Source organism: Carcharhinus amblyrhynchos, chromosome 13 (genome assembly GCF_965287045.1).
Source record: "Carcharhinus amblyrhynchos chromosome 13, sCarAmb.v2.hapA, whole genome shotgun sequence".
In the NCBI taxonomy this organism is placed as follows: Eukaryota; Metazoa; Chordata; class Chondrichthyes; order Carcharhiniformes; family Carcharhinidae; genus Carcharhinus; species Carcharhinus amblyrhynchos.
In genome coordinates, this window is record NC_137336.1 from 58,193,455 (window position 1) to 58,219,904 (window position 26,450).

General features: G+C 44.0%; 1 protein-coding gene across 1 annotated transcript in view; it reads right to left on the reverse strand.

Moving 5' to 3' along the window:
* Positions 1 to 25,755, reverse strand: part of LOC145351536 (GDNF family receptor alpha-4-like) — a 29,981-nt gene extending 4,226 nt beyond the window's left edge. Inside the window, exons 1-6 of the mRNA XM_080201131.1 lie at positions 25,312 to 25,755; positions 13,589 to 13,870; positions 12,881 to 12,973; positions 10,585 to 10,921; positions 7,558 to 7,667; positions 1,615 to 1,749 (exon numbers count right to left, since the gene is read on the reverse strand). Coding sequence (XP_080057257.1) covers positions 1,615 to 1,749; positions 7,558 to 7,667; positions 10,585 to 10,921; positions 12,881 to 12,973; positions 13,589 to 13,870; positions 25,312 to 25,351 — 997 coding nt within the window. The 5' untranslated portion in view covers positions 25,352 to 25,755. The remainder of the gene's footprint in view (positions 1 to 1,614; positions 1,750 to 7,557; positions 7,668 to 10,584; positions 10,922 to 12,880; positions 12,974 to 13,588; positions 13,871 to 25,311) is intronic.
* Between the last annotated feature and the right edge of the window lie 695 nt (positions 25,756 to 26,450).

A 26,450-nucleotide genomic window follows, 5' to 3' on the forward strand; every position in this document is an offset into this window, starting at 1 on the left:
ACTCATACTTTGGCATAAAAAACAGACGCTTGTGGTTTTATATTAGCAAACTCAAATATCAAGAGTTCAAATCCCACCATGGAAATTTGTGAAAATTAATTTGATAAATCTGACAGTTGTGGGCATACATTGGAAAATAATCACAAAAGCTTCTGAACTGGCATAAAACTCAACCGGTTTGTTAATGCCCTTGAAGGAGGGACAACTGACTGCCCACCTTACAGACTGCTAAACTCTTAATGCCCTCACGGTAAATAGGGATGAAAATAAATGCTGCTTCGCCAGTTCTATCAAAGGAGTTTATTACGTCGAATTGCATAATGATTAAACCGATGAGGGTGGTAGGTTGAGTTGCAGCAAATATGACAAATTACAGGGGAGTGACAATTGTGCAGTGTCACATTGCAATAGCCTTCCTTAAGGATGGGGAAGGACATCAGAATTTTCCAGCAACTCACACAAGCAGGATCTTCCAGTCCTAGTGACACCCAGCCCTGGTGTGGGTTTTCCAGCAACAAGAAAGAAAGAAAGAAAGAAAGAACAACCCAGCACGGGAAACAGGCCCTTCGGCCCAACGAGCCCGCGCCGCCACATCGCCCTACACCTATTCTACCCTGCATGTCTACGAATGGGACCCTACTCAGTCAGATTCAGGGAAGAAATAGTGTCAATTTGGTGGAAACCAATTAGCCTAAGAGCACATCTTTGGGGTGCATTCAACCAGTAACTCTGTTGACAATGGCAGGACAAGAAGGGCCCACCTCCAGTCAATGGCGGGTTGCCTCTGCAGTCCCAGCCAGGGGGGTGGGGGAGGGGTGCATTTGCATAGAAAAGTTCTCCATCAGTTCCCCAATTCTCTATCACAAGCATCATTGGGTCTTATATTGGGACAGAAATTTGTTGACAAAAGCTTACACTCATTTAGCAACTTCAATATCATAAAACATCCCAAAATGCTTCATTGGAGTTTATCAAACAAAATCTGACACTGATTCATAAACTGAGTTATATGTACGGGTGACCAAAAGCTTTATTAAAGGGGTAAATTTTTTAGTGTCTTAAACAAGGAAAATGAGGGATAGATAAATGGAGAGTTTAGGGAAGGAATTACAGAGGTTCAAATCCAGACAACTGACAGTACACCCACCAATAGTGAAGCAATGATATCTGAAGATGCACAAGAGGCCACATGCAGAGGAGCATAGAGATCTCAGAGGGTTAAAAGTCTGGAAGTAGTTACTGAGCTAGGAGGAGCAGGATTTTTTTACTCCTTCAATTGAAGACTTAATTAGAATAATTGGAACAATATCCAATATATCTGTTCAAGAAGGCCTAGCATACATTCATTTCATCAGATGTTAAACCATTAATAACAATATAATTAAACGAAGCAGGAGTTTGGAGCTCAAATCTTCATGACTTGGAATGGTATGACATGGGTTCCTGACTTCCCTCATCCCTATACTGGGAGGTGGTGTGTGTGGATTCCAAGATCTTCTCCATGAGAATAGGGATGAGGATAAATAAAGAGTGAAAACCATTATGGGTTGCTCTTACTCAACTATTAGCTAAGGGTTTGAGAGTAGGTCACCTGCTCTACCCTTACATACTTACTGAGACAGTTGTTGTTTGTGAAAAGGTTCAGTAGATTCTCACACTCTTCTTGTTGGTTGCCACTGTTGACACATGTGCACCATATGGAGATATCCGAGCTGCTGTTACTCACATAGTTTGGAGTTAGAACCGTGCCTGTAGGGAAAAGAATTGTATAGAGTTCTGTAAAATACCCCTCGTAGAACATCAAACTCCAAAGATAGGGGGTACAGAAAATGTACAAATCCATGATTTCTTAACAAGGTCAAGTACAAGCCTTCACTTAGGATTTAGGCACTTATCTGGTCCATGTTGGAGTCTGCACCATCCTCAGGAGGAACTTCCCACCTTGAAGAGTTGTCAGTCTATTAGAGGCTGGCAGCTCTCGCGTAGCGGCAGCACCCCAGGGAGCACTGTTTACTCTCAGGACTGCAGTAGATCTCAAGCAGTCTATCCACAATGGAGCTCTAGGGGTGTATTTGCTAGGGCCAGTCAAGGGAAAGTCCACTAACAGAGGAAATGGACAGGAATGGGGTGATGGCTAGCATATAGAGCAGGCTGGGATCTTTATGGGAAATCCATGCCTGGCTTGCCGACAAATCATGGCTCCTGCTGTTGCTGGTTAAGTGCCAATGGTGGCAGGATGAGGCCCGTAAAGTCTGCCCTAAGAATCTCAATTGACTTCCAGTCAGGGAGGCTGTCATCGTGCCTTCCCACCCCAAACTGAATCAGAGTACAGTAGCACAGTAGTTAGCATTGCTGCTTTACAGCTCCGGGGACCTGAGTTCGATTCCTGGCCTGGGTCACTGTCTGTGCGCAGTTTGCACATTCTCCTCGTGTCTGCCTGGGTTTCCTCCGGGTGCTGCGGTTTCCTCCCACAGCCCAAAGATGTGCAGGTTAGGTTGATTGGCCATGCTAAAAATTGCCCCTTAGTGTCGTGAGATGCGTAGGTTAGAGGGATTAGCAGGTAAATAGGTAGGGGTATGGAGGTAGAGCCTGGGTTGGATTATGGTCAATGGGCCAAATGGCCTCCTTTTGCACTGTAGGATTTATATATTTATATTATGTGATTATATAGAGTACAGTGGGAAGGCAGCAGAGTCTCCACACCACTTCCCTACCCATCTTCCTGTCCCCCTGCTTCTCCGACTGTCAGGAGAAGGGTTATTAACCAGCATTGTGACAAACCCAAATCAGAAAAACTGAAAGAAAAAGAAATGACCGTATGGGGATGGTGAAAACCTCAATAAGGCCAAACTTGTCCTCACCTTATTTGATGAGAACCCTTACAGAGGGTTCTCTTACAGAGAACAGCAAATCAAGAGAATTGAAAGCTAGCTGCTGTTTTCACCTCTGTAATTTGTGAATATGGAAAGTACAATACAGTAACCACAACACTTTGGCTAAAATGATAATGAAGCATAGAATAGGGTCAAAACTTTGTGATTTGCAAGGTACATTGCTCCACCTCATGGTGTAATAATTCACCAAACTATTTAGAAACCAGTTTATGATTTTTTTTAGTAATATTAGATCCACAACAAACCATGTGGAAACTAGAGGCAACTTATTCTGCTATGGCATGGAGAACTGATGCTTGTGGTTTTATATTAGCAAACTCAAATATCAAGAGTTCAAATCCCACCATGGAAATTTTTGAAAATCTTATCCACAATGGAGCTCCAGAGGTGTGTTTGCTAGGGCCAGCCAAAATTTGAAATTTGATAAATCTGACAGTTTGTGGACACTGTAAGAAGTCTCACAACACCAGCCTAAAGTTCAACAGGTTTATTTGGTAGTAAACACCACTAGCGTTTACCCCAGTCCAACGCCAGCATCTCCACAGTTTGTGGACAAACATTGGAAAATAACCACAAAAGTTGCTGAATTGGCATAAAACTCAACTGGTTTGTTAATGCCCTTGAGGGAGGGACAACTGACTGCCCATCTCACAGACGGCTAAACTCTGTGGTTAAATCTTAATGCCCTCAAGGTAAATAGGGATGAAGAATAAATGCTGTTAAAAACTGGATGAACTTATATTGACATAGTGAAATGAGAGCTAGAGTGGAGGGCTACAAGGGAGAGAGCTCATTGTTGCAAGAGTACAGGAGAAATCTGAGTGCTAGCTTGGAGTTGGGTGAGTACAGTCAGGTAAATAATTACTACTTGTATTGCCTATAGTTTGTAAGGTCTTTATTTTGTGGTTTATAGCGTACAATGGCAATATTTCTCAGGAATGAGGATCAGGGAAAAAGGACCATAGGCTAATTTGATATTATTTGATTTTAAGTATCTTCTAAAAGGTTCAATTTAAAGGTGTAAGTCATGGCAGGAGGGCTCAAAGCTGTGGTATGCTCCTCCTGCTCTATGTGGGAAGCCAGGTAGATTTCCAATGCCCGAGGCTAGCATGTGTGCAGTAAATATCTCCAACTAATCAAGCAGGGTCAGCATGGCTTCATGAAAAGGGCAATCATGTCTGACTAATTTATTAAAGTTTTTCAAGAGAAAAAGGGTGGCATAGTGGTCATCACTGCTACCTTATAGTGCCAGAGACCAGGTTCAATCCTGGCTTCAGGTCACAAAGGGACTTGGGGGTATTTGTGCACAGAAAAAGCTAGCACACAAGTGCACCAGATAATCAGGAAGGCTAATGGAATGATACTTCAAGAGGGTTGGAATTGGGGAGGGAAGTCTCATTGCAACTGGACAAGGTATTGGGGAGACCACATCCGGAGTACTGTGAGCAGTTTTGGTCCCCTTATTTAAGGAAAGATATTACTTCATTGCAGGCAGTTCAGAGAAGGTTTGCAAGGATGATCCCTGGTATGAAGGGATTGTCTTATGAGAAAAGGTTAAACAGGTTGGGACTCTACTCACTGGAATTTAAAAGAATGAGATGCGTTCTCATTGAAACTTACAGGATTCTTAAGGGGATTGACAAGGTAAATGCTGAGAAGATGTTTCCCCTCATGGGAGAGTCTAGGATCAGAGGGTATAGTCTCAGAATAAAGGGGTGCCAATTTAAGACTGAAATGAGAAGGAATTTCTTCTCAGAGGGTTATGAGTCTTTGGAACTCCTTGCCACAGAGAGCTGTGGGGCGAGTGCCCTTGTGTATATTGAAGTCTGAGATAAATAAGATTTTTCATCAGTAAGGGAATCAAAGGTTATGGGAAAAGGCATGAAAGTGTAAGTGAATAATGTTGGATCGGCCATGCTCCTATTAAACGGTGGAACAAGCTCGAGGGGCCGAATGGCCTACTACTGTTTCTACTTCTCATGGTGTTATGGTCTCAACTGCAGCTTCCGGAATTCTGTGTTTTGTGGCTGGCGCAATGGCTGGGAACATGTGGAGCATCCGCGAGGCAGAGAAGATCGTGGATAGCATGTATACAGAAATGGTCACACTGCAGGCTCAGACTCCACAGGCAGGGAGGGAATGGGTGACCACTAGACAGAGTAAGAGGTCTGGTTAGGCAGTGCAGGAATCTCCTGTCACCACTCTCTGCAAAACAGTTAGAGCACTTTGGATACCGTCGAGGGGAATGGCTTCTTAGGGGAAAGTGACAACAGTAAATTCACTGCACCATGGCTGGCTTTGCTGCACAGAGTTAAAAAGTGTGGGAATGTAATAGTTCTAAGGAATTTAACTGTAAGGGTAATCAATAGGTGTTGCTGTGGCCACAAACAAAATTCCAGGATGATGTGTTTCTCCTTGGTGCTCAAGTCAAGGATGTCTTAGAGCAGCTACAGGACATTTTGGAGAGAGTGTGACCCGGTAGTGGTCATAGTACACATTGGTACAAACAACATAGCACCCTAAAAGCAAAATGTAGGGAAATAGGAGGTAAGTTGAAAAGTAAGACCTCAAAAATAGCCATCTCAGGACTGCTACCAGTGCCACGTGCTAGTCAGAGTAGAAATTGCAAGATATGTCAGATGAATATGTGGCTAAAAAGGTGGTGTGAAGGGGAAGGTTTCAAATTCCTGGGACATTGAGATCAATTCTGGGCGAGGGGGGAAACCAGTATAAAGTGTAACCCGTCCAGCTAGTCAGGCCTGGGACTGATGTCCTGGAGCAGTATTTGGTAGAGTGATGAAGGATGATTTAAACTAAAACAGTGGAGAGATGGATACCTATGCAAGGAGTCAGAGGAGGGAGAAAGAAAGATAAGGACAAAAGACAGATAGGAGAATTAGAAAAGTGATAGCAGATAAATTAAGAAAGGTAGACACCCAAACTTTAGTTGTGATGTTGGGGATGGAATTAAACAGGAAATTAAAGATGCATGCGATAAAGGGACATCTGTAATTATGGATGATTTTAATCTGCATACAGATTAGGCAAATCAAATTTTTAACAATACCATAGAAGAGGCATTCCTGGAGAACAGCCGATCTTAGACTGGGTATTGTGTAATGAGAAAGGATCAAACGGAATCTAGTTATGAGAGGGCCCTTGGGAATGAGCAACCATAATATGATAAAATTATTCATCAATTTGGAAAGTGATGCAGCTGATTCTGAGAATAGGGTCCAGAATCTAAATAAAGGGAATCATGATGGTATGAGGCACAAGTTGATTATGATGGATTGGATTAAAGGGATGACGATGGATAGGCAATGACGAACGTTTGAACAGCGCATGGTGAACTGCAACAGTTGTTCATTCCTGTCTTGAGCAAAAATAAAACAGGAAAGGTGGCCAAACCATGGCTTATAAAGGAAATGAAAGACAATATTAGATCCAAGGGAGAGGCATACAAATTTGCCAGAAAAATAAAACATACCTACGGACTGGGAGCGGTTTAGAATTCAGCAAGGGAGGACAAAGGGATTGATTAAGGAGGGGAAAATAGAGTACAAAAGTAAGTTTGCAGAGAACATAAAAACTGACTGTAAAAGTTTCTATAGGTATGTGAAGAGAAAAAGATTGAAGACAAATATAGGCCCTTTACAGTCGGAAACAGGAGAATTTATATGGAGAACAAAGAAATGACTAACCAACTAACTACTTACTTTGGTTCTGTCTTCACAAAGGAGGACACTAGTAACATTCCATAAAGGTTGGGGAACACAGGGTTTAGTGAAAGGGAGAAACTGAAGCTAATCAGTATTACTAAGGAAATGGTGATGGGAAATTGATGGGATTGAAGACCACGAAATTCCCAGATCCTGATCATTTACATCCCAGAGTATTTAAGGAAGTAGCCCCAGAAATAGTGGATGCATTGGTGGTCATCTTCCAGGTTTCTGCAAACTCTGGTTGGAAATTCCTGCCCATAGTTTCAGGATACATTGTGGGATTTCCTAGGAACCCTGAGCATCAGGAATGTGGGCCTAGATATGCTCCACTTGCTTGGATAAATGCAGCTCCAACAACACCGAAGAAGCTTAGCACAATCCAGAACAAAGCAGCCCAGATGATTGGCAACCCATCCACCATTTTGAACATTCACTCCCTTCATCACTGATGCACAATGGCAGCAGTGCATGCTGTCTACAAAATGCACAGCAGGAACCCAAATTTCCTGAGACAGCACCTCCCAAACCCACAACTGCTACCATCAAGAAGGACAAGGGCAGCAGACACATGGAAACACCACCTGAAAGTTCCCCTCCAAACCACTCATGATCCTGATTTGGAAATATATTGCCATTCATTCACTGTCACTGGGTTAAAATCCTGGAACACTCCCCCAAACATCAGCGTGAGTTTATCCACAACACAGGGACTGCAGCACTTTACTCACTTTCTCAAGACCAATTAGGGATGGGCAATAAATGCTGGCCTATCCAGTGATTCATCCCATGAATGAATTTTAAAAAGGTTTCCCACCGTTGCTCATAATGTACCTTCGGACTGAGAAATTCAGCCCGTTGATTGTTGCAATATCTTTAACATAGAAACTAGCGGAAATCATTTGGTGCGCACTTCATGAAGTAAAGGTCAGAGTATTTACCAATGAGGCCAGTGTAAGACTGAAGGCAGGCGTTATAGTTCTCTTGGAAACAATAGCTGGCAGACTTCTTGGATGGTTGGCAGTTGGTCTGAAAGTCAGCAAGTCGAGATCTGTCAGAAAGAATAGAGAAAGCTAAACATTACACTTGGGGAACATCATTAGTCAGATTTGGGAGGGATTTCTTACAACAGAACATAATGTGAAGCCATTTATGTTGAGTCAGTAATTCATCTAATAGTCTTTAAGCTTTATAGTCAAAGTGGATTATAGGATCATAAAATCCTACAGTGCAGAAGGAGGTTATTTGGCCCATCGAGTCTGCACCGACCACAATCCTCCCCCCAGGCCCTATCCCCACAATCCCTTTCATTTATCCTAGTTAGTTCCCCTGAAACTAAGGGGCAATTTAACATGGCCAATCTACAAAACCCACACATCTTTGGACTGTGGGAGGAAACCGGAGCACCTGGAGGAAACCCATAGACGTGGGGAGAATATGCAAACTCCGCACAGACAGTGACCTAAGCCGGGAATGAACCTGGGTCCCTGCCACTATGAAGCAGCAGCGCTAACCACTGTGCCACCGTGCCACCCCTGAAGTTAACCTCCAAGTAGCAGGGTTACTTCTGTATTTCTTTATTCATGTGCATTTGGCAGAGCATGAGGTCAGTGTAAGACTGAAGTGTTAATGTGACAGCACAGGGATATTGGTGTATGTCTGTACTCATGGAGGTACTGGTGTGTTTATCTGTGGTAGCAAAAGAGCTATAGCTTTGGAATTCCATAAGACGGCAATGCAGATGAAGTCATCTAGACTTGAAACATTGGCCTTATTCTCTCCCCACAGATGGTGTCAGACCTGCTGAGATTTTCCAGCATTTTCCTGTTTTTGTTGCACGTGAATGGTTTGACTCTGTTGAAATTCTATGTGATGGGTATGATTGGGAGATCCAATCCCAGAAATCCAATATATTGGGAGCAGAGGTCAAAATGATGTTTCTTTTTCCCCTGGGCTCTTCCCATTCGAGGAGTCAGCGGTGGACACAACCCCACGCAACTCAACATCAACAAGCTGCAGGTGTGACTTCTGCTCCTTCCACAGGAGGAAGTCCAGACTTTCAGATTGGTTGCCAGTTCTCCAATCTCAGAAGAGCAAATGTATGAAGATGACAGAACTTAAGTTCCTGAACTGGATGGAAAGAATTTTGGGGTCCCATGGAGCAGAGGAGGATAGGGAAAGCCTAGGGTGGGTGAAAAGTGGTGATGCGTGAGTATGTGGTTAGTGGCCATTGGTGGCAGCCATTGGTGAAGTTAGGAGGGGCTTCTGATGGTGGATGTGGGAGAGGGGCTGTGCCTGCTCTGTTCCTGCCTGAAGTCTAAGCCTGACCATTTTTATGCTTCTCCTATGCCTGTGAAATCCTTCCATCAGCCTAAAAATTGAGGCTCAGTGGGAAATAGCCCTTAATTGGCCAGTAATTGGGGCAAGGGCATGCCTGGAGGGTGGGCCCAGCTCACTGCAGGATTGGGGAGGCAGCAACCCAGAGGAAAGCCTATTAATTCTAGTTCAGGCCGCCACCTATAAACGCACTGGTGGGGAGCAGGAAATTCTGGCCAATAACTTGTCCATCTCCATATTGTGAGGTAGCCCTTCTTGCCTTCCGCCATTTTACCTTTTAACTAGGTTTGCAAGATCGACCGTTACAAAGCTTGATCGGGGTGTCAAACAGCATATTGCATGATTTGAATATAATAAATGAGAAGAAAATAATCAGCTTCCTGTTTGAAGCCTGTGCATTTTTTCCCTTTTGAAACGCACCAGTGAAAGAATGGCGATTTCTTTCAAAAGTGGCTTACTTTGGCTCCAAGCATTATTAAGATTGATGATGCTAATTGGAAGTGTGAGTTATGCTGAGGTGTTAAGTTGCTGTAGGCACACAATGCCACCAGGCTTGTGCTGCTTGGGTCCCATTGCAATGCTTCCATTGTCAATCCTCTCATTTGACCCTCAGGAGTCAGGACTGAGAGGCCAGTTTAGACAGAGGTGGGAGTTTACTGCAGAATTTGGGAAATTGCATACTTTCAGAGGGGGAGTCAGAATGGGAGCAAGTGCTCCAGTCCAGGTCCAAAAGGAGATAAAGCCCCCTCTCTTAATGCAATCACCGCCAGTACAACGTAGAATGAGTAAACTGAAAATTTAATGATTCAAAGGTGCTTTTCAGAGGCAGCTCCACAGGATCTGTGAAAGGGCTGGTCACTGCCAGAGGGAGTCAGGGATGAAGTTACCATAATGGTGGATTGATCTATTTCTGATCTGCTCACTTGTGTTTTCAGGTCCCTCCTTGTTTGTCTCTGCTTCTCCCTGATCCACCTGGCCTTGGATGTTCAGCCTTTACTACTCCTCCAATCACAGATTCGGACTCTGGTAGAGCAGCAAGTTCAGGAGAGAGGGGACCTGTGATTGGAGGAGCACCTCCTCAGATTCAATGGATGGGATTTTCAGACTGGGCTCGCTCAAAGGCCGGAAATTTCCCTGCGAGGTCAACAGACCTTTGCATGGTCCTGTCCCGCCTGCTACGATTCCCGTGGCGAGCGGGACAGGAAAAGTCCGCTCTTTTAAGACTTTCACTGGAGCAACTTTTCTTTCACTGGTCGCCCTCATGATTAAATCTTCATGGGCTTTCGAAGGTGAATTTGCTCGCTGTCCTTGGGTGATTTGAACCCTGATTGGGAAATTCCATACTCTCAGAGGGGGAGTCAGAATAGGAGCAAGTGGTCCAGTCCAGTCCATTACAAAGAATTCCATTCAATGCCATTTTATAGAATTCCAATGGAGCTGGGCCATTGGAAGCAATTAAGAAGGGAGTTAATTAATTTGAATTTCTACACAATGGAAGTAATGGGAAGGGCTGTGAATTGTTGTGCAGACTAAGACAGACAATTATCTTTCACCAGCTGTAATTCCTCTCATTTCTCTCTTTCCGATTCCCTAGAAACTCCCAAATTAATTCCATTGGTCAGCATTCTTACTTGCAAATGATATGTTTTTTGCACATGTCCTGTAGAGTCAAACAATTCTTTTTATCTGCTTCCTCAAAGGAGCAAGCAGGAACAATGGTCTGGCGCCTGCGTTCAGCACACGTACTGTCTTCGCACGGGCAGAATAGGATTGGGTATTTGTATTCCTCTGACATGAGGTCAAAAACCCGCCGAAGGCTTTTGTGGCACTTCTGTCTGTTGCAGCTAGGCTTGAGGCAGTTCCTGGCATACTCATTGCGGTACTGTTTGCACGTCTCGTCGACATTGCATGCTTGAGTGGCGTCTAAGCAGTGGTTAACGTTGGTTGGTCGTTGAACTTTGGGCCCATCTGGGAAGCAACACGAACACCAAAACAAACACAATTGTAATCCAATTGTAAAGCCAATGGTATGCAATAGCAACATCAATTTAAAAAGCTTATAGACACAAGGTGCTAAACCACATTTTTGTTCAAAACCCATGCAGTTCAGCTAGTCTGGGCTTACTCAGCCATACAATTATTTTGTTCTCTATAAAGATAGTAAAAAATTCAAATCTCTCTCCACTCATTTTTAGATCCTGCAGTTTATCATGGTCATTCATCCATCCTTCTGAGTGCATTTATTTCTCTTTACTGGTTGATGGAGATGTGAGGAAACATTCAGTGCTAACCTATATGTTTTCCAAGAAGGACCCTTGTTATTTTCCTCACCACTCGTAAAGAGTTACCTTGACTTTTTCCGAGTATCTCCCCCATTTGGTATAAAATTCTGGTCTCCATATTATCAAAAGGATATGGCAGCACTGTAGAAGGTGAGAAAAGTTTTGCATGATACCAGGATTAAGGACTCTCAGGAAACTCAGGCTGAAGTTCCTTTGCTGGAAGGCTGAAGGGCGACAAATATAGGTCCTACAAATTATGAAGGTAATTCAGTAAGATTGATAAAGTGTTTCCACTAGCTGGGGAGATTTAAATTTAAAATAAATATCCACAAAGGATTCAGGTGAAACTTACTTATTTAGAATGTGGAATGTGTTACCACATGGTATCGTTGGGGCAAATAGCATCAGCATCTTTGGGACAATGCTAGAAATGGGTAGCAGGATATGGAGATGGTGGTAATGAAGTAGGGTGTGAGGAGTTTCATGGGAGAATAAACACTGATATAGACTAGTTGGAGCAGATGTACTGTTCTCTTTCCATTACTACAACCTGAGTGGAATAGCCATTATGTTCACAGATCCCAATCCTTGTTAACACATTATAACCACACATGGCTGCCTCACAGTGCCAGGGACCCGAGTTTGATTCCCAGCTTGGGTCACCGTCTGCGTGAAGCCTGCATGTTCTCCTCGTGTCTGCCTGGGTTTCCTTCGGGTGCTCCAATTTTCTCCCAGCCTGAAGCACATGCTGGTTAGGTGCATTGGCCATACTAAATTCTTCCACAGTGTACCCGAACAGGCACCGGAGTGTTGCGACCAGGGGATTTTCACAGTAACTTCATTGCAGTGTTAATGTAAGCCTACTTGTGACATGAATAAATAAACTTAAATTTTAAACTTCTGTCTCATAAACTCTTATTACTTGTCTCTTGAATCTATTATTGGCTTCAATGGCCAACACTGATCAAGCTGTTTAGTCGGAATGAACACTGAATAATGGATATGCCACAATCTAATAAAATGGTTAGGTGGGAGTATATCAGCTGCTAAATCCTTGGGAATGAATCATAGGTTGGAGTCTAATCAAGGGTTAATTGTACAATCAATCAATAACATAACGGACGATATCCCTGTATGATTAACTATAGTATACTGCCAATTTTATAGCATAGGGTGTTAGTCCAGGGCTTGTTTCATTTATTCCTGGGATATAGATAAGGTTAGCTTAGTCAGCATTTAGGCTGGCCATCCCTTGAGAAAGTGGTGGTGAGCTGTCTTCATGAATTGCAGCAGTCCATGTGTGTAGGTACACCCGCAGTGCTGATAGGGAATGAGTAGTGACTCAGCAGCAGTCAAAGAGTGGTGATGCAGTTCCAGGTCAGAAACATTATTATAATTCCAATGATTGCTGCGGCTCATTGACACACAACAGTGTCAATACCAGATGTTTAATGATTGTCATATTATTTACTAAAGAAGCATCTGAAGCAGATTAACTGGAAATTCTGTCACTCACAGTGCAAATGTACTCCTTCTTCAGCCTCCCCACCGACTAGAAAAGATATCTGATGCTCTAACTTGGTATAATACCATTCTAAGGCATTTGTAGAATGATGCATTTAGTGAGATTTACAGGTTGCAGTACCTGACACCAGAGAGGCAAGTCTACCGTAGTCCAGGCCCCAGGTCGGGCCAGGCATCGAATATTCATAGGGTGATGCTTCAAGCTCATTGTAGCCTACAGGAAAAGAAAAAGGCAACTCACTGTTCATCCAAACAAGGTGTATGCTCAGCTTCTTGTTACATTTCATAGAAAATAGAAGCAGGAATAGGCCATTCAGCCCTTCGAGCCTGCTCCACCATTCATCGTGATCATGGCTGATCATCCAATTCAATAGCCTGATCCCCCCCGCTCCCCAGCCCCCATCCCATGTCCTTGAATTCCTTCAGCCTCCTTTAGCTATATCTAACTCCCTCTTGAAGACATATAGGAGAAAATTCTCCCATCCCACTGTTTTTTTAGTGCAGTGGGCCCACAGTCTTGAGTAGAGGCCATTTCACAGGCTCACTGTGGGTGCGTCTCCCAATTCGGGATTTCCAACGCCATCAGCTCCAAGCCATAAATGGGCCTAGAGCTGTAACTGTGATTAGCATCCCGTTATTGGCCCGGGACTGAAGTCTCCAGGCCTGCTAGTGTCTTCCCACAAACCAGGAGTATTCACTCCAGCAGGGTTTAATATAGCCCCCCCACAAGCGGGGAGCTGGCAGCCCAACCCTGCTGGAGTGAAGGAGGGGGCAATCGAAGATCAGGTGCCGGGGTGGGGGAGGGGGTGAGCTTCTAGACACAATGTACCTGGGATGTGGCTCTGGTGCATGATCCAGTATATCCGTAGGCAAATCCTCTCTTTCTTCATTCCCCTTTTGCACTTGCACGTGAAGAGCTGGCTGGACTGAAGGGCACGCGCAGCAATCATGCATTCGTTCCTGGCAGCTGGTTGTGAGTGTTCAATCCCGCTGCCATCTGTGCACTGCTTTAGCACTTGGAACATTGTGTGGCAGTCATGGTCCAAGGAGCACTGTGTTTCTGCTGACAGGCAGCCATCTTGAGTTCCAATTTCGTCCGTGAGGACGTAATCTGTGAGGGAAAAAAAATGGATAAAAGTTCAAACATGAAGGATACATAAGAAATAGGAGCAGGAGTAGGCCATCTAGCCCTTCGAGCCTGCCCCGCCATTCAATAAGATCATGGCTGATCTGAAGTGGATCAGTTCCACATTCCCGCTTTCTCCCCATAGCCCTTAATTCCCCTGTCTATCAAAAACCTATCTACCCGTGACTTAAATATATTTAGCGAGGTAGCCTCCACCACTTCAACGGGCAGAGAATTCCAGAGATTCACCACCCTTTGAGTGAAGAAGTTCCTCCTCAACTCTGATCTAAACTGCCCCCCCCTTATCTTGAGGCTGTGCCCTCTAGTCCTGCTATCCTTTCCAAGCGGGAAGAATCTCTCTACCTCTACCCTATCCATCCCCTTCATTATCTTATCCGTCTCTATAAGATCCCCCCTCATCCTTCTAAACTCCAATGAGTACAGACCCAGTCTATTCAGCCTCTCTTCATAGGCTAACCCCCTCATCTCCAGTATCAGCCTAGTGAACCTCCTCTGCACTCCCTCCAAGGACAATATATCCTTCTGCAAGCGCGGTGACCAAAGTTGCACACAGTACTCCAGCTGCGGCCTCACCAGTACCCTGTACAGTTGCAGCAAGACCTCCCTGCTTTTATATTCTATCCCCCTCGCTATAAAGGCCAGCATCCCATTCGCCTTCTTGATCACCTGCTGCACCTGCAGGCTGGGTTTTGTTAATACATTGTTAAAAAGGCAGTCTGCCACAGACAGTGCCATGTCTCAGCTTCTCAGTGTGTTTAGGCAAGGGAAGTGGAGGGTGGTTGGGCAGCAAGTGTACTTCTTGTTTCCCAAGCCCCCTGAAAAGAAAGTTTGGTGCCAATTCGAACAGTTTTAAATAAGGCTATTCCAACAATGAGGCAGGTTTCAGAGGCCCGGTGTGGAGATACAAGGGGGCGGGTATGTCTTGGGGTGTTGCTTCCAATAGTGCTCGCTGAACAATGTAACCCACCCCTCCTTTCCAGCTTTTCACCAAAACTGTGTAAGAAAGCAAAAAGGCCTTTCCACTCTCGCCACATTCCACTCCTTAGTGTATGCTGACAGTGCAGGCAGACTGAGACCTAAAGTGAGCAATAACTGGCCATTTAAAGGCATCATAGAATCCCTACAGTACAGAAGGAGGCCATTTGGCTTATCAAGTCTGTACCAACCACAATCCCACTCAGGCCCTATTCCCGCAACCCCACACATTTATCCTGCTAATCCCCCTGACACTAGGGTCAATTTAGCATGGCCAATCCACCTAACCCGCACATCTTTGGACTGTGGGAGGAAACCAGAACACCTGGAAGAAACCCACGCAGACACGGGGTTAATATGCAAACTCCACACACACAGTGTTCCAAGGTCGGAATTGAATCTGGGACCTTGGTGCTGTGAGGCAGCAGTGCTAATCACTGTTGCACTGTGCACCAATAGGCTTAAGGGCAGGTGGACATTTTACCCACCATCTCCTGTATTATGGGGATGGTGTCAGGAATGGAAAGATAGTGGGATTGCCACTCATCGTAAATTATGTGCTCTCCCCTGCCAAAAACACATCTGGCAGGGAATGGTAGAATCTGGCTCCATATGTTTTAGTGGCTCTGGGTGTGCGATTGTTGATTTTTACCTTTTTATTGTGTACTTATATCTCTTCCTCCATGTCTACCTGTGGAGTTCTTTAATCAGCAATGCTGGTTAGGATTAATTTATTCTGTGTGGCCAAGTTCCCCTCCAATTCGATTTTCAAGTTTGCCGACGACACAACCGTAGTGGGTTGGATTTCAAACAATGACAAGACAGAGTACAGGAATGAGTTAAACAATCCAGTGAACTGGTGCGGCAACAATAATCTCTCCCTCAAAGTCAACAAAACAAAGGGGAATGTCATCAACTTCAGGGAGTGTAGTGGAGAACATGCCCCTGTCCACATCAACGGGGACAAAGTAGAAAGGGTCGAGAGCTTCAAGTTTTTAGATGTCCAGATCACCAACAACCTGTCCTGGTCCCCCCATGCCAACACTATAGTTAAGAAAGTCCATCAATGCCTCTACTTTCTCAGAAGACTAAGGAAATGACTCTCACTAACTTCTACAGATTCCCTATAGAAAGCATTCTTTCTGGTGGTATCACAGCTTGGTATGGCTCCTACTCTGTCCAAGACGGCAAGAAACTACAAAAGGTTGTGAATGAAGCCCAATCCATCATGCAAATCAACCTCCCATCTATTGACTCTGTCTACACTTCCTGCTGCCTGGGCAAAAGCAGCCAGTATTATTATGGACCACACACACCTCAGACATTCTCTTTTCCACCTTCTTCCTTTGGGAAAGATACAAAAGTCTGAGGTCATGTGCCAACCGACTCAAGAACAGCTTCTTCCCTGCTGCTGTCAGACTTTTGAATGGACCTACCTTGCATTAAGTTGCTCTTTCTCTAAACCCTAACTATGACTGTAACACTACAGTCTGCACTCTCTTGTTTCCTTCTTTATGAACAGTATGCTTCATCTGTATTGAGGATAATACTTTTCACTGTATGGTAATACATGTGACAATAATAAAACAAATTAAAAATTAGTGACTGGATTTGATGGCTTCAGTCCTCAAAAGTGTCTCATTTTATATTATGGAAGTATCATTGAAGTAGTTTTTTTTAATCTAACCTGTCTCTGACTCACTTCCTTCCTTGAAGTCTAATGAGTATAAGGAACTTAAAGTAATTGATACTACAAGAGAGAAAACACTGGAGAAGCTTAAGGCACAAATCTTCAAGGCCTAATGGCCTACATCCCAGAGTTCTAAAAGAGGCAGCTACAAAAAAGGATGCTCCATTTACCATGTTCCAAAATTCCCAAGATTTCTAGAATGGTCCTGACAAATTGGAACTTAACAAAAGTAACTCAACATTTAAGAAAGGGAGGAGAAAACACAGACAGTTAACTTGACATCACTGGTTAAGGAAATGCTGGAAACTATTGTTAGCAATGCACATAGAAAATCAAAATATGTTCGGGCAGTTAATACGGTTTTACAAAAGGGAAACAGTCTTCTTAAACAGTCGCTTGGTAGTACAGAACTTGCTGAAAAGCGAGACATGGTTCTAAGCCCTTCATCTCACACTCTCAGGACAAAGGCAGGAATGCCAAATTTCAAGGAATCGTAACAATTTATACAACAAGAGAAAAAGGGACTGACTGGTTGGCAAGTTAACTGAAATTGGCTGAGGCACTGTAATGGAGAACGCGATGAGGAGCGACAGTGTTTGACAAATTTTGACAACCCACTTCCATCTAGAAGGACATGGGAACACCACCAGCTGCAAATTGCCCCTGAAGCCACTCACCATCCTGACTTGGAAATATATCACTGTTTCCTTCGTTGTCGCTGAGTCAAAATCCTGGCAGCTCCTCCCTCATGGCATTGTGGATCAACCCACAGCACATGGACTGCAGCTTTTCAAGATGGCAGCTCACCACCCCCTTCTCAAGGACAACTAGGGATGTGTAATAAATGCTGGCTAGCCAGTGATGCCCATGTCCCACGAATGAATGAAAAAATTGTTGTAGAGTTTTTGAGGAGGTAATTGGTAGGTTAGATAAAGAGAAAGTAATGGATGTAATATACTTGGATTTCCATAAAGTGCTGCGCAAACATTAATATGCAAGCTGAGGATGGATTGCGTTCGGGAATAGTAAATTAGCATGGAAGGAGGATTGGTTAACAAACAGGAAGCATAGAGGCATTTTCAATTTGGCAGGTTGTAACTAGTGGAGTGTCGCAACCATGAGTGCTAGGGCCTCAGCTATTTACAATCTATAATAATCACTCTGACAGAGTAATGCATCTACAGCTGCTGATGATTCAAAGCTGGATAATACTATAAGCTGCAATGAAGACACATAGAGGATGCAAAGAAAGGTTAAGCGAGTGGACAATAAGATGGTAGAAGGAGTATAATGTGGAGAAGTAGGAGGTTACTTACTCCCATAGTGAGAACAAAAAGGCTCAATTTTTTTAAAGCACTATGGGGGTGATGTTACTGGCTCATCACGCTTGTCGATCAGGTGAGAGGCAAAAAATTGGGTTCACACCTGGTTTTTCACCTTGCAATGTCACCAGGACTGTTCTGCTGGTAAAATTGGCTTCATGCCCTTTCCAATATTCAAAACGTGAAATCGCTATTGCCCAGGCTGACTTGCACTTACCAGCTCGTTACCTCACTGGCAAGGACCATGTACAGTCCCAACCAAAAGGAACCAGACGTAAAAGCCTTGCTGGTGGGAACGGAGGCCATTGAAGATCCCTGGTGGTTTGGGGCAGTGCTGGACAGTGCCTCTCAGTCAGTGCCAGCCTGGCATCACCATCTGGGCACCCTGGCAATGTCAAGGGGCAAGGGTCTGATGGGGGGGCTTGATGAGGTCACAGTTTGTGTGTGGGGGGGGTGGGGGCAGGGCCAGGGTGCCAGGAGTGATGGGGAAGAGCTCCGTAGTGGGGGAGTGAAGGAGGGAACGTTGCATCGGGGGGACAGCAATGACAGGTGGTTTCCTTGTACACTGTGTACAGGAAAATCAGGGTGCCTTCACAACAGCGCCCCCTAGAGCTCAACAGCCAGCTTCACAATGAAATTAGGCTCTGCCCCTCTCCTACTGGTGAGAATCTCACTGTGGCTCTTCTTTTCAATTAAGTGCCATGCGATTGAGACTGCGAGCTCGACCAGAAAATGAGCACGATTCTCTCCTGTTTCCACGCTCGTTTGGCACTTAGAATTTTTTTGCTAAGATCACCCCCATGACTTTTAAATGCTGATGCTCAGAGACTCATGCAAATAAAACAGAAAGTTAGCATGCAGATACAGCAAGCAATTAGGAAGGCATGTTGGCCTTTATTGCAAGGGATTTGAAGTGCAAGAATAATGAAGTCTTATTACCATTGTTTAGGGCTTTGGCGAGACCACTCTTGGGGTACTGTGCATATTTTGGTCTCTGTGTTTAAGGAGGTTGTACAGTGAAGGTTCAATAGGTTGATTTATGAAATTAAAAGGTTGTGCTACGATGAGTAAATTGGGCCTATTCTCTAGCGTTTAGGAGAGTGAGATTGATCTCATTGAAACATACAAGATTCTGAAGGGGTTTGACTGGGTAGATGGTGAGAGGTTGTTTTTCCTGACTGGGGAATCTGGGACACTGGGATACAATCTCAGGATAAGGGATTGATCACTTAGGGCTGAGATGAGGAAAAATATTTTATCTCAGGGGGTTGTGAATCTTTGCAATTACTTACCGCGGGATGTAGTGGATATTCTATCGGTTAGTATATTTAAGTCTGAGATAGACAGGCTTTTGGTTCCTCAGGGAATCAAGTAATATTGGGGGCAAACTGGGAAAGTCAAGTTGAGGCAGAAGATCAACCATGGTTATATCGAACAGTGGGACAGGCTCAAGGGCAACATAGTATACTTTCTTCTGTTCTTAGAAAAAGAGCTGCGAGCGTTCGATGTTGAAAAAGGGAGGCAATAGGACAAATCTGAATTGGTGAATTAAAATGGGCCCAATGGACTACCCTTTAGGTGTAATGTGATTTAGAGAAAAGTAAAGTAAGCCTAAGCTCACGATAGTAACGGACCGGGTGACAGATGAATTCAAAGTTAAACGAGCCAGATTGAAGGAAGAAAGTGTTAAAAACAAAGCAAAGTTCAGACGGAAGCAACTAAACTCGACTGCAACTAAACAGTAAGGGTGATACATAAAACAGAGGAAAGAGGACTGAGTGATCACTCCACACACTGTACTTTCTGGCTTTGGGTGAGAGTCTGAAACAGGAGATGTCGGATCAACCTCTGTTATACATCTCAATGTCAAAGGAAGTAAAAACCCAGGGAGATACTTAACCCACAGGTGATCCAATATCTGCCACTTTATATTGTCGGGCAAATGTCAAAATTACGTATATGTAATAAAGTGGGACATTTATAGCAACTCAGAACTTAACCTCATGACCTGTTGTTAAAGTGTTGGCTGATCATAATCCTCAGTTGATGGGATTTTTAAAATGGTGCAGAACTATTCTGACAGCCGCTCATGTCACCTGCTTCAAAACCAGACTAAAATATAACAGGCACTGTAATAAACTAAGGGAATGTTGTTGGAAGTTCTTTCTCTTCCCCACACATCTGATAACAACCAGCAAAAGTAAAATCTGTTGTGGTGGTTTACTCCTGAGTTAAAAGACAGGTTAAGAGCTGATAGGCTTAATATTCTTCAAGGAATGAACGTTATTTTCTTGAAATCTGTTGTTTATAATAACAACAATTATCATCAAAGAAAATAGTTTCCGAACTATCAACCTTCTTCCATGACAAAGTCCTTGTTTAGCAACCATTATAACTGTTTCCCACCATCTTCTCAAGGACAATTAGAGATGGTGTTAGAGACAGTGAAGCTCACAGCCCATGAAAGCATTAGAAATGATTCAAAAAAAGAAAATTCCAGTTCATACTTTTCTGGGCCTCTAAGGATGATTCTCTTGGTCCTGCATATAAAACTCCCCAGTCCACGGGCGTGTGTCTTTGAAGTGGCCTCCTGGGATTATCTTCTTGGCATTGCCCCTCAACCGCCCCCACCTCAAAGGGTCATCCCGACAGGAAACATCAGCTCTTTTCTCTCCTTGCAGATGCTGCCAGATCTGCGGAGATTTTCCAGCATTTTCTCTTTTGGTTACATCTTAGACACAGGCTGACTGCCAGTTCAGTGGAGGAATCAGATGATTCTGCACCATACTATCCAGCGAGCTGCCGTGAAGCTCTTGGTTTACAGTTACAGCCACAACTAACCAGTGATGTTTAAATGAGGCCCAAGGTCGAATTTGACTGAGGCCTCAAGCCAGTCATGTGCCGACACTGAAAGCTGCTGCTCTAATTACAATGCACCTGTTTTTGTGGATAAAGCCCAATTTTTTTGAAGACAGACAATACTATATCTCTCCCTGTACCTGATCCCAAGATAACTCCAAAACTGCTAGATCCTGCTCCTTTCAGAGTAAACTGTTGTAATCATTTTAAATAGTTTTTAGTTTACAGATTCATACTTCATTATGGGAATTTAATTAATAGATGGCATAACAGCCTCATCTCCAAGTGACACTCCATTCCTTCGTTATCCAGGGAATTCCACATCTAACCCTCTTGTTGAAAAAACATGTGGTTCAAGGTCATAGAGTCATAGAGGTTTACAGCATGGAAACAGGCCCTTCAGCCCAACTTGTCCATGCTGCCCTTTTTATTTAATCATCAAGCTAGTTCCAATTGCCCGCAGTTGGCCCATATCTTTCTATACCCATTTTATCCATGTAATTGTCTAAATGCTTTGTAAAAGTCAAAATTGTACCCGTCTCTATTACTACCTCTGGCAGTTTGTTCCAGACACTCACCACCCTCTGTGTGAAAATATTGCCCTCTCTCATCTCACCTTAAACCTATGGTCTCTAGTTTTAATCTCCCCTACTTTTGAGAAAAGATGTTGACTATCTAGCTGATCTATGTCCCTCATTATTTTATAGACCTCTATAAGATCACCCCTAAGTCTTCTGCGCTACTAGGAGAAAAGGTAAAGGCTCAGAAGACCCTTTTCAGGCCTACTAAGGATGGGCACTCAATACCAATCTTGTTGCATTTGGCCATTCCCTGAGAACAATGTTTTAAAGAAAAATGACCAAGATATTGTGAAAACAATTCAATCTGCCATTTGTATTTGAGCTGCATAACAAAAAGGAGGCTGCAATGAACAGCTACACTTCAATAATTATGCATCCAGATACCAATAAAACAACACTACCATGAGTGCACAAAAAGCACAGAAGAGATTTGCTAGGATGCTACCAGGACTGTGATGGATTGAGTTATAAGGAGAGGCTGGATAGACTAGGCCTTTTTTCTCTGGAGCATAGGAGGCTGAGGGGTAATCTTATAGAGGTCTATAAAATAATAAGGGGCATAGACAAGGTAGATAGTCAACATCTTTTCCCAAAGATAGGTGAGTCTAAAACTAAACGGCATAGGTTTAAGGTGAGAGGGGAGACATACAAAAGGGTCCAGAGGAGCAATTTTTTCAATCGGAGGGTGGTGAGTGTCTGGAACAAGCTGCCAGAGATGACAGTTGAGGCAGGTACCATTTTGTCTTTGAAAAAGCATTTACACAGTTCCATGGGTAGGATGGATAAAGAGGGATATGGACCAAATGCGGGCAATTGGGACTAGCTTGGGGGTTTAAGAAAAGGTGGCATGGACAAGTTGGGCCGAAGGACCTGAAGGGCTGTAAACCTCTATGATTCTATTGAGAATAATGTAAATGTGGGAAGTGAAGTACAGGTTTACATCTAATTGAGGGTTTCATATGGTTCCTTTGCAGAGCAATGGAGAGTGAGGTACTGGTTGGAGTTTAATGAAGAGGGTGAAGATAGGTTATTTTACCACGGAACAGCATTATCCTGAACACCTTCAGCATCGACGCAGCATCCATCGACAAACCCTGCACTATTACTTTATGCCAGCGCAATCTCAAAACAATTTTCTGGTGCTACTGAATTAGCACGGGGGTGAATGGTTGCCTGCCAGTAATGAGGTTTTTGATCAATTTATTCCTTGTCTGTTCCTTACTGACGTGACGACAAAAGCATGCAAAGAACAATCCTGTCATCAAGCAGCAAGAAAGCTGAAAGGTTATAACAGGATGGGAGATGGTTAATACATCTTTTGTTGTAATTTTGTTTCAAATTACACCAGTACTGATTCACTTAGAAGCCCATGCCCAGCTTTTTGTTTTAAACAGAAACTCAAGACATAGACAACAACTGTTGTTGGTATGAAATACAAATGCCGTTTCCCCACTCATCTAGTTTTCGTTTCCACTTCAGCAGCGCAAAATATTGAGCACACCCCAAATGAAACCTTCTGTCTGTTGCTTTGCCTGAAGGAGATCAGTGAATGAAGCTGTGTTGAGAACTGAGGTAGAACACATTTCCTTACAATTGACCGTGGGCCAAGTTCTTGAAGTTTTGATTTCTGAATATTGCTGGCAGGAGCTTAAGGCAGATTAACAACATTTTAAGTGGACATAGATCGCTTGCCATGTTATTCAAATAGCCAATGATGGATACTCCCCAAATTATTCTCTTTATTGCCTTGCAACTTATGAAACTTTTTTTTGCTTACTACACTGTACGGGTGGTCTGACACTGATGGAGTGTGTACAGGCAATATTGCTCTGCAAATGTTCATGTGTCATTGTACAAGCAGTATGGCATTGACAGGCGATATCATTCAGATCCAACTGTACAGACAGGAGGTATACACAACTGATATTGTACTAGTGATATCATAAAGGTCGTAAAGGAGAGAACTCGTTGATCAGACAGGATTATATTGATGATGTGATGGATAATTTGTGTAAATAACATACATCAGTCAGCTCACAGGGCACTATAGTACAGGTGCAGATTGTGCACACATAGAAAGTATCATATAGGTTGTGTTATACAGTCAGTATTGGGTAGATGGTGTTGTGCAGACCGTATTGGGGAAATGGTGTCATTCGGACGGTACTGGGGAAATGGTGTCATACAGGCGGTGCTGGGGAGATCGTGTCGTACAGACAGTACTGGGCAGATGGTGTCGTACAGACTGTACAGGGGAGGTGGTGTCGTACAGATTGTACTGGACAGATGGTGTCGTACAGACTGTACTGGGGAGGTGGTGTTGTACAGACTGTACTAGGGGGATGGTGTCGTACAGACAGTACTGGGGAGGTGGTGTCGTACAGACTGTACTAGGGGGATGGTGTCGTACAGACTACTGGGGAGGTGGTGTCGTACAGACTGTACTAGGGGGATGGTGTCGTACAGACTGTACTGGGGAGGTGGTGTCGTACAGACTGTACTGGGGAGGTGGTGTCATACAGACTGTATTGAGCAAATGGTGTCATACAGACAGTATTGGGGAGATGGTGTCATACAGACTGTACTGGGCAGGTGGTGTCGTACAGACTGTACTGGGCAGGTGGTGTCGTACAGACTGTACTGGGCAGATGGTGTTGTACAGACTACTGGGGAGATGGTGTCATACAGACGGTATTGAGGAGATGGTGTCACACAGACTGTACTGGGGAGATGGTGTCATACAGACAGTATTGGGCAGATGGTGTCGTACAGACTGTATTGGGGAGATGGTGTCGTACAGACGGTACTGGGGAGGTGGTGTCATACAGACTATACTAGGCAGGTGGTGTCGTACAGACTGTACTGGGCAGATGGTGTCATACAGACTGTACTGGGGAGATGGTGTCATACAGACGGTATTGGGGAGATGGTGTTGCACAGACTACAGGGCAGATGGTGTCATACAGACTGTACTGGGGAGATGGTGTCATACAGACGGTATTGGGGAGATGGTGTTGCACAGACTACAGGGCAGATGGTGTCATACAGACTGTACTGGGGAGATGGTGTCATACAGACGGTATTGGGGAGATGGTGTTGCACAGACTACAGGGCAGATGGTGTCGTACAGATTGTACTGGGGAGATGGTGTCGTACAGACGGTATTGGGCAGGTGGTGTCGTACAGACTGTATTGGGCAGGTGGTGTCGTACAGACTGTACTGGGCAGATGGTGTCGTACAGACTGTACTGGGGAGATGGTGTCATACAGACGGTATTGGGGAGATGGTGTCGTACAGACTGTACTGGAGAGATGGTGTCGTACAGACTGTACCGGGCAGATGGAGTCACACAGACTGTACTGGGCAGGTGGTGTGGTACAGACATTATTTCTGGAGATGGTGTTGTACAGTCTCGGGTAGATAGTGTTTTAGAGTGAGTATATTACAGGCAGCAGAGTTGAAACTACAGCATCGTACACATGTGTGTAATTCCTTTTGTTCATTTCTCAAAAGTGCAGCCATTTAATCGAATTAAAGACTTTTTCAATGCAGAATGGTTCTGATCAGGAACTAATCACTGTCCCTTTGTGTGGGGACCTCAGTCTTGAATAGGTCCCCTGTGGTTTTACCACAATTAGATCAGCGCTCAGATACCATGGTCTGCTGTTTATGAATTAGTGACATTTTTAAAGCACATTTAGATACGCCTCAATCTTATCTGTTGTGTTCCTTTTAATCAGTTCAGACTTCTCAAATAGCATCAACAACTGACCCAACAGAAAAGTGGCAAAGTGTACATTCTAAAAGTATCAAATTATAAAGGAACTTAAACTGGAAATCAAATTTAATGCTCAATTGTTATTTTAATAACTTTTTTTTATTATAACGATTCTGTAAAAGAATGATGATCCGGTTCCGTTTCTTTTTAAGGAAGGAGCTGCTGAGTGATCCCGCTTTTGAGGCGGTGTTGTACTTACCGACAAGCGCTAGGAGTAGGGAGATCCTCGGGACCATCATACTGGACCTGCCTGCACTCCACCGGCACTCTCTGTCAGTTTGGAGGAGCTTTCACTGTCTGGCTGTCCGCCCTGGGAACCGAGAGCAGCGCCTGGACTCGTTGTTGCATCCAGCTCCCTGCACACAAACACACACCAACTTTCCAAATCACCAACTTACTAGGGAGGGGACAGCTCTGGGTATCAAATCAAAGAGCCTTCTTCAGTTTTCTTCTGTAAATATTTTTTCCAACTTCTCATTTTGAAACACAAAATCGCAATATACTGTCAAGTGGACAATGGGACTTGTTTTTTCATCTTCGCGTTTTTTCCTTCTCACTTTGCCAATTCCTTGGTGCTTCGTTGCAGCCAGTCCTTCCCTGGGAAGCCGATATATCCCAAACACTCTCCCTCTCCCTTTCTCTTTGTGTCTCTGGTTACTACTGGCTTTTTACAACATCACGCCCACCCACGTGCCGAGGCAGCAGTGACACAGAAATTCAGCCAGTAACTACATGATGCTAGTCTCACTGCATCAATACATAACACACTCAAACTATGCACCCACACTCAACACGGACACATTACACTCAACACAGTCAAACTACACACCCACACTCAACACACTCAAACTACGCACCCACACTCAACACAGACACAATAGTCAACAGGCTCAAACTACACACCCACAGTCAACACAGACACACAACACTCAACACACTCAAACTACGCACCCACACTCAACACACACACAACACTCAACACACTCAAACTACGCACCCACACTCAACACACTCAAACTATACAGACACTCAAACTATACATCCACACTCAACTCACTCAAACTATATACCCACATTCAACACACTCAAACTATGCACCCACACTCAACACAGACACACAACACTCAACACACTCAAACTATAGACCCACCCTCAACACAGACACACAACACTCAACACACTCAAACTATACAGACACTCAAAGTATATACCCACATTCAACACACTCAAACTATGCACGCACACTCAACACACTCAAACTACACACCCACACTCAACACAGACACACACATACACTTAACACAGACACACTCAGCCAGACATACGCACATACACGCA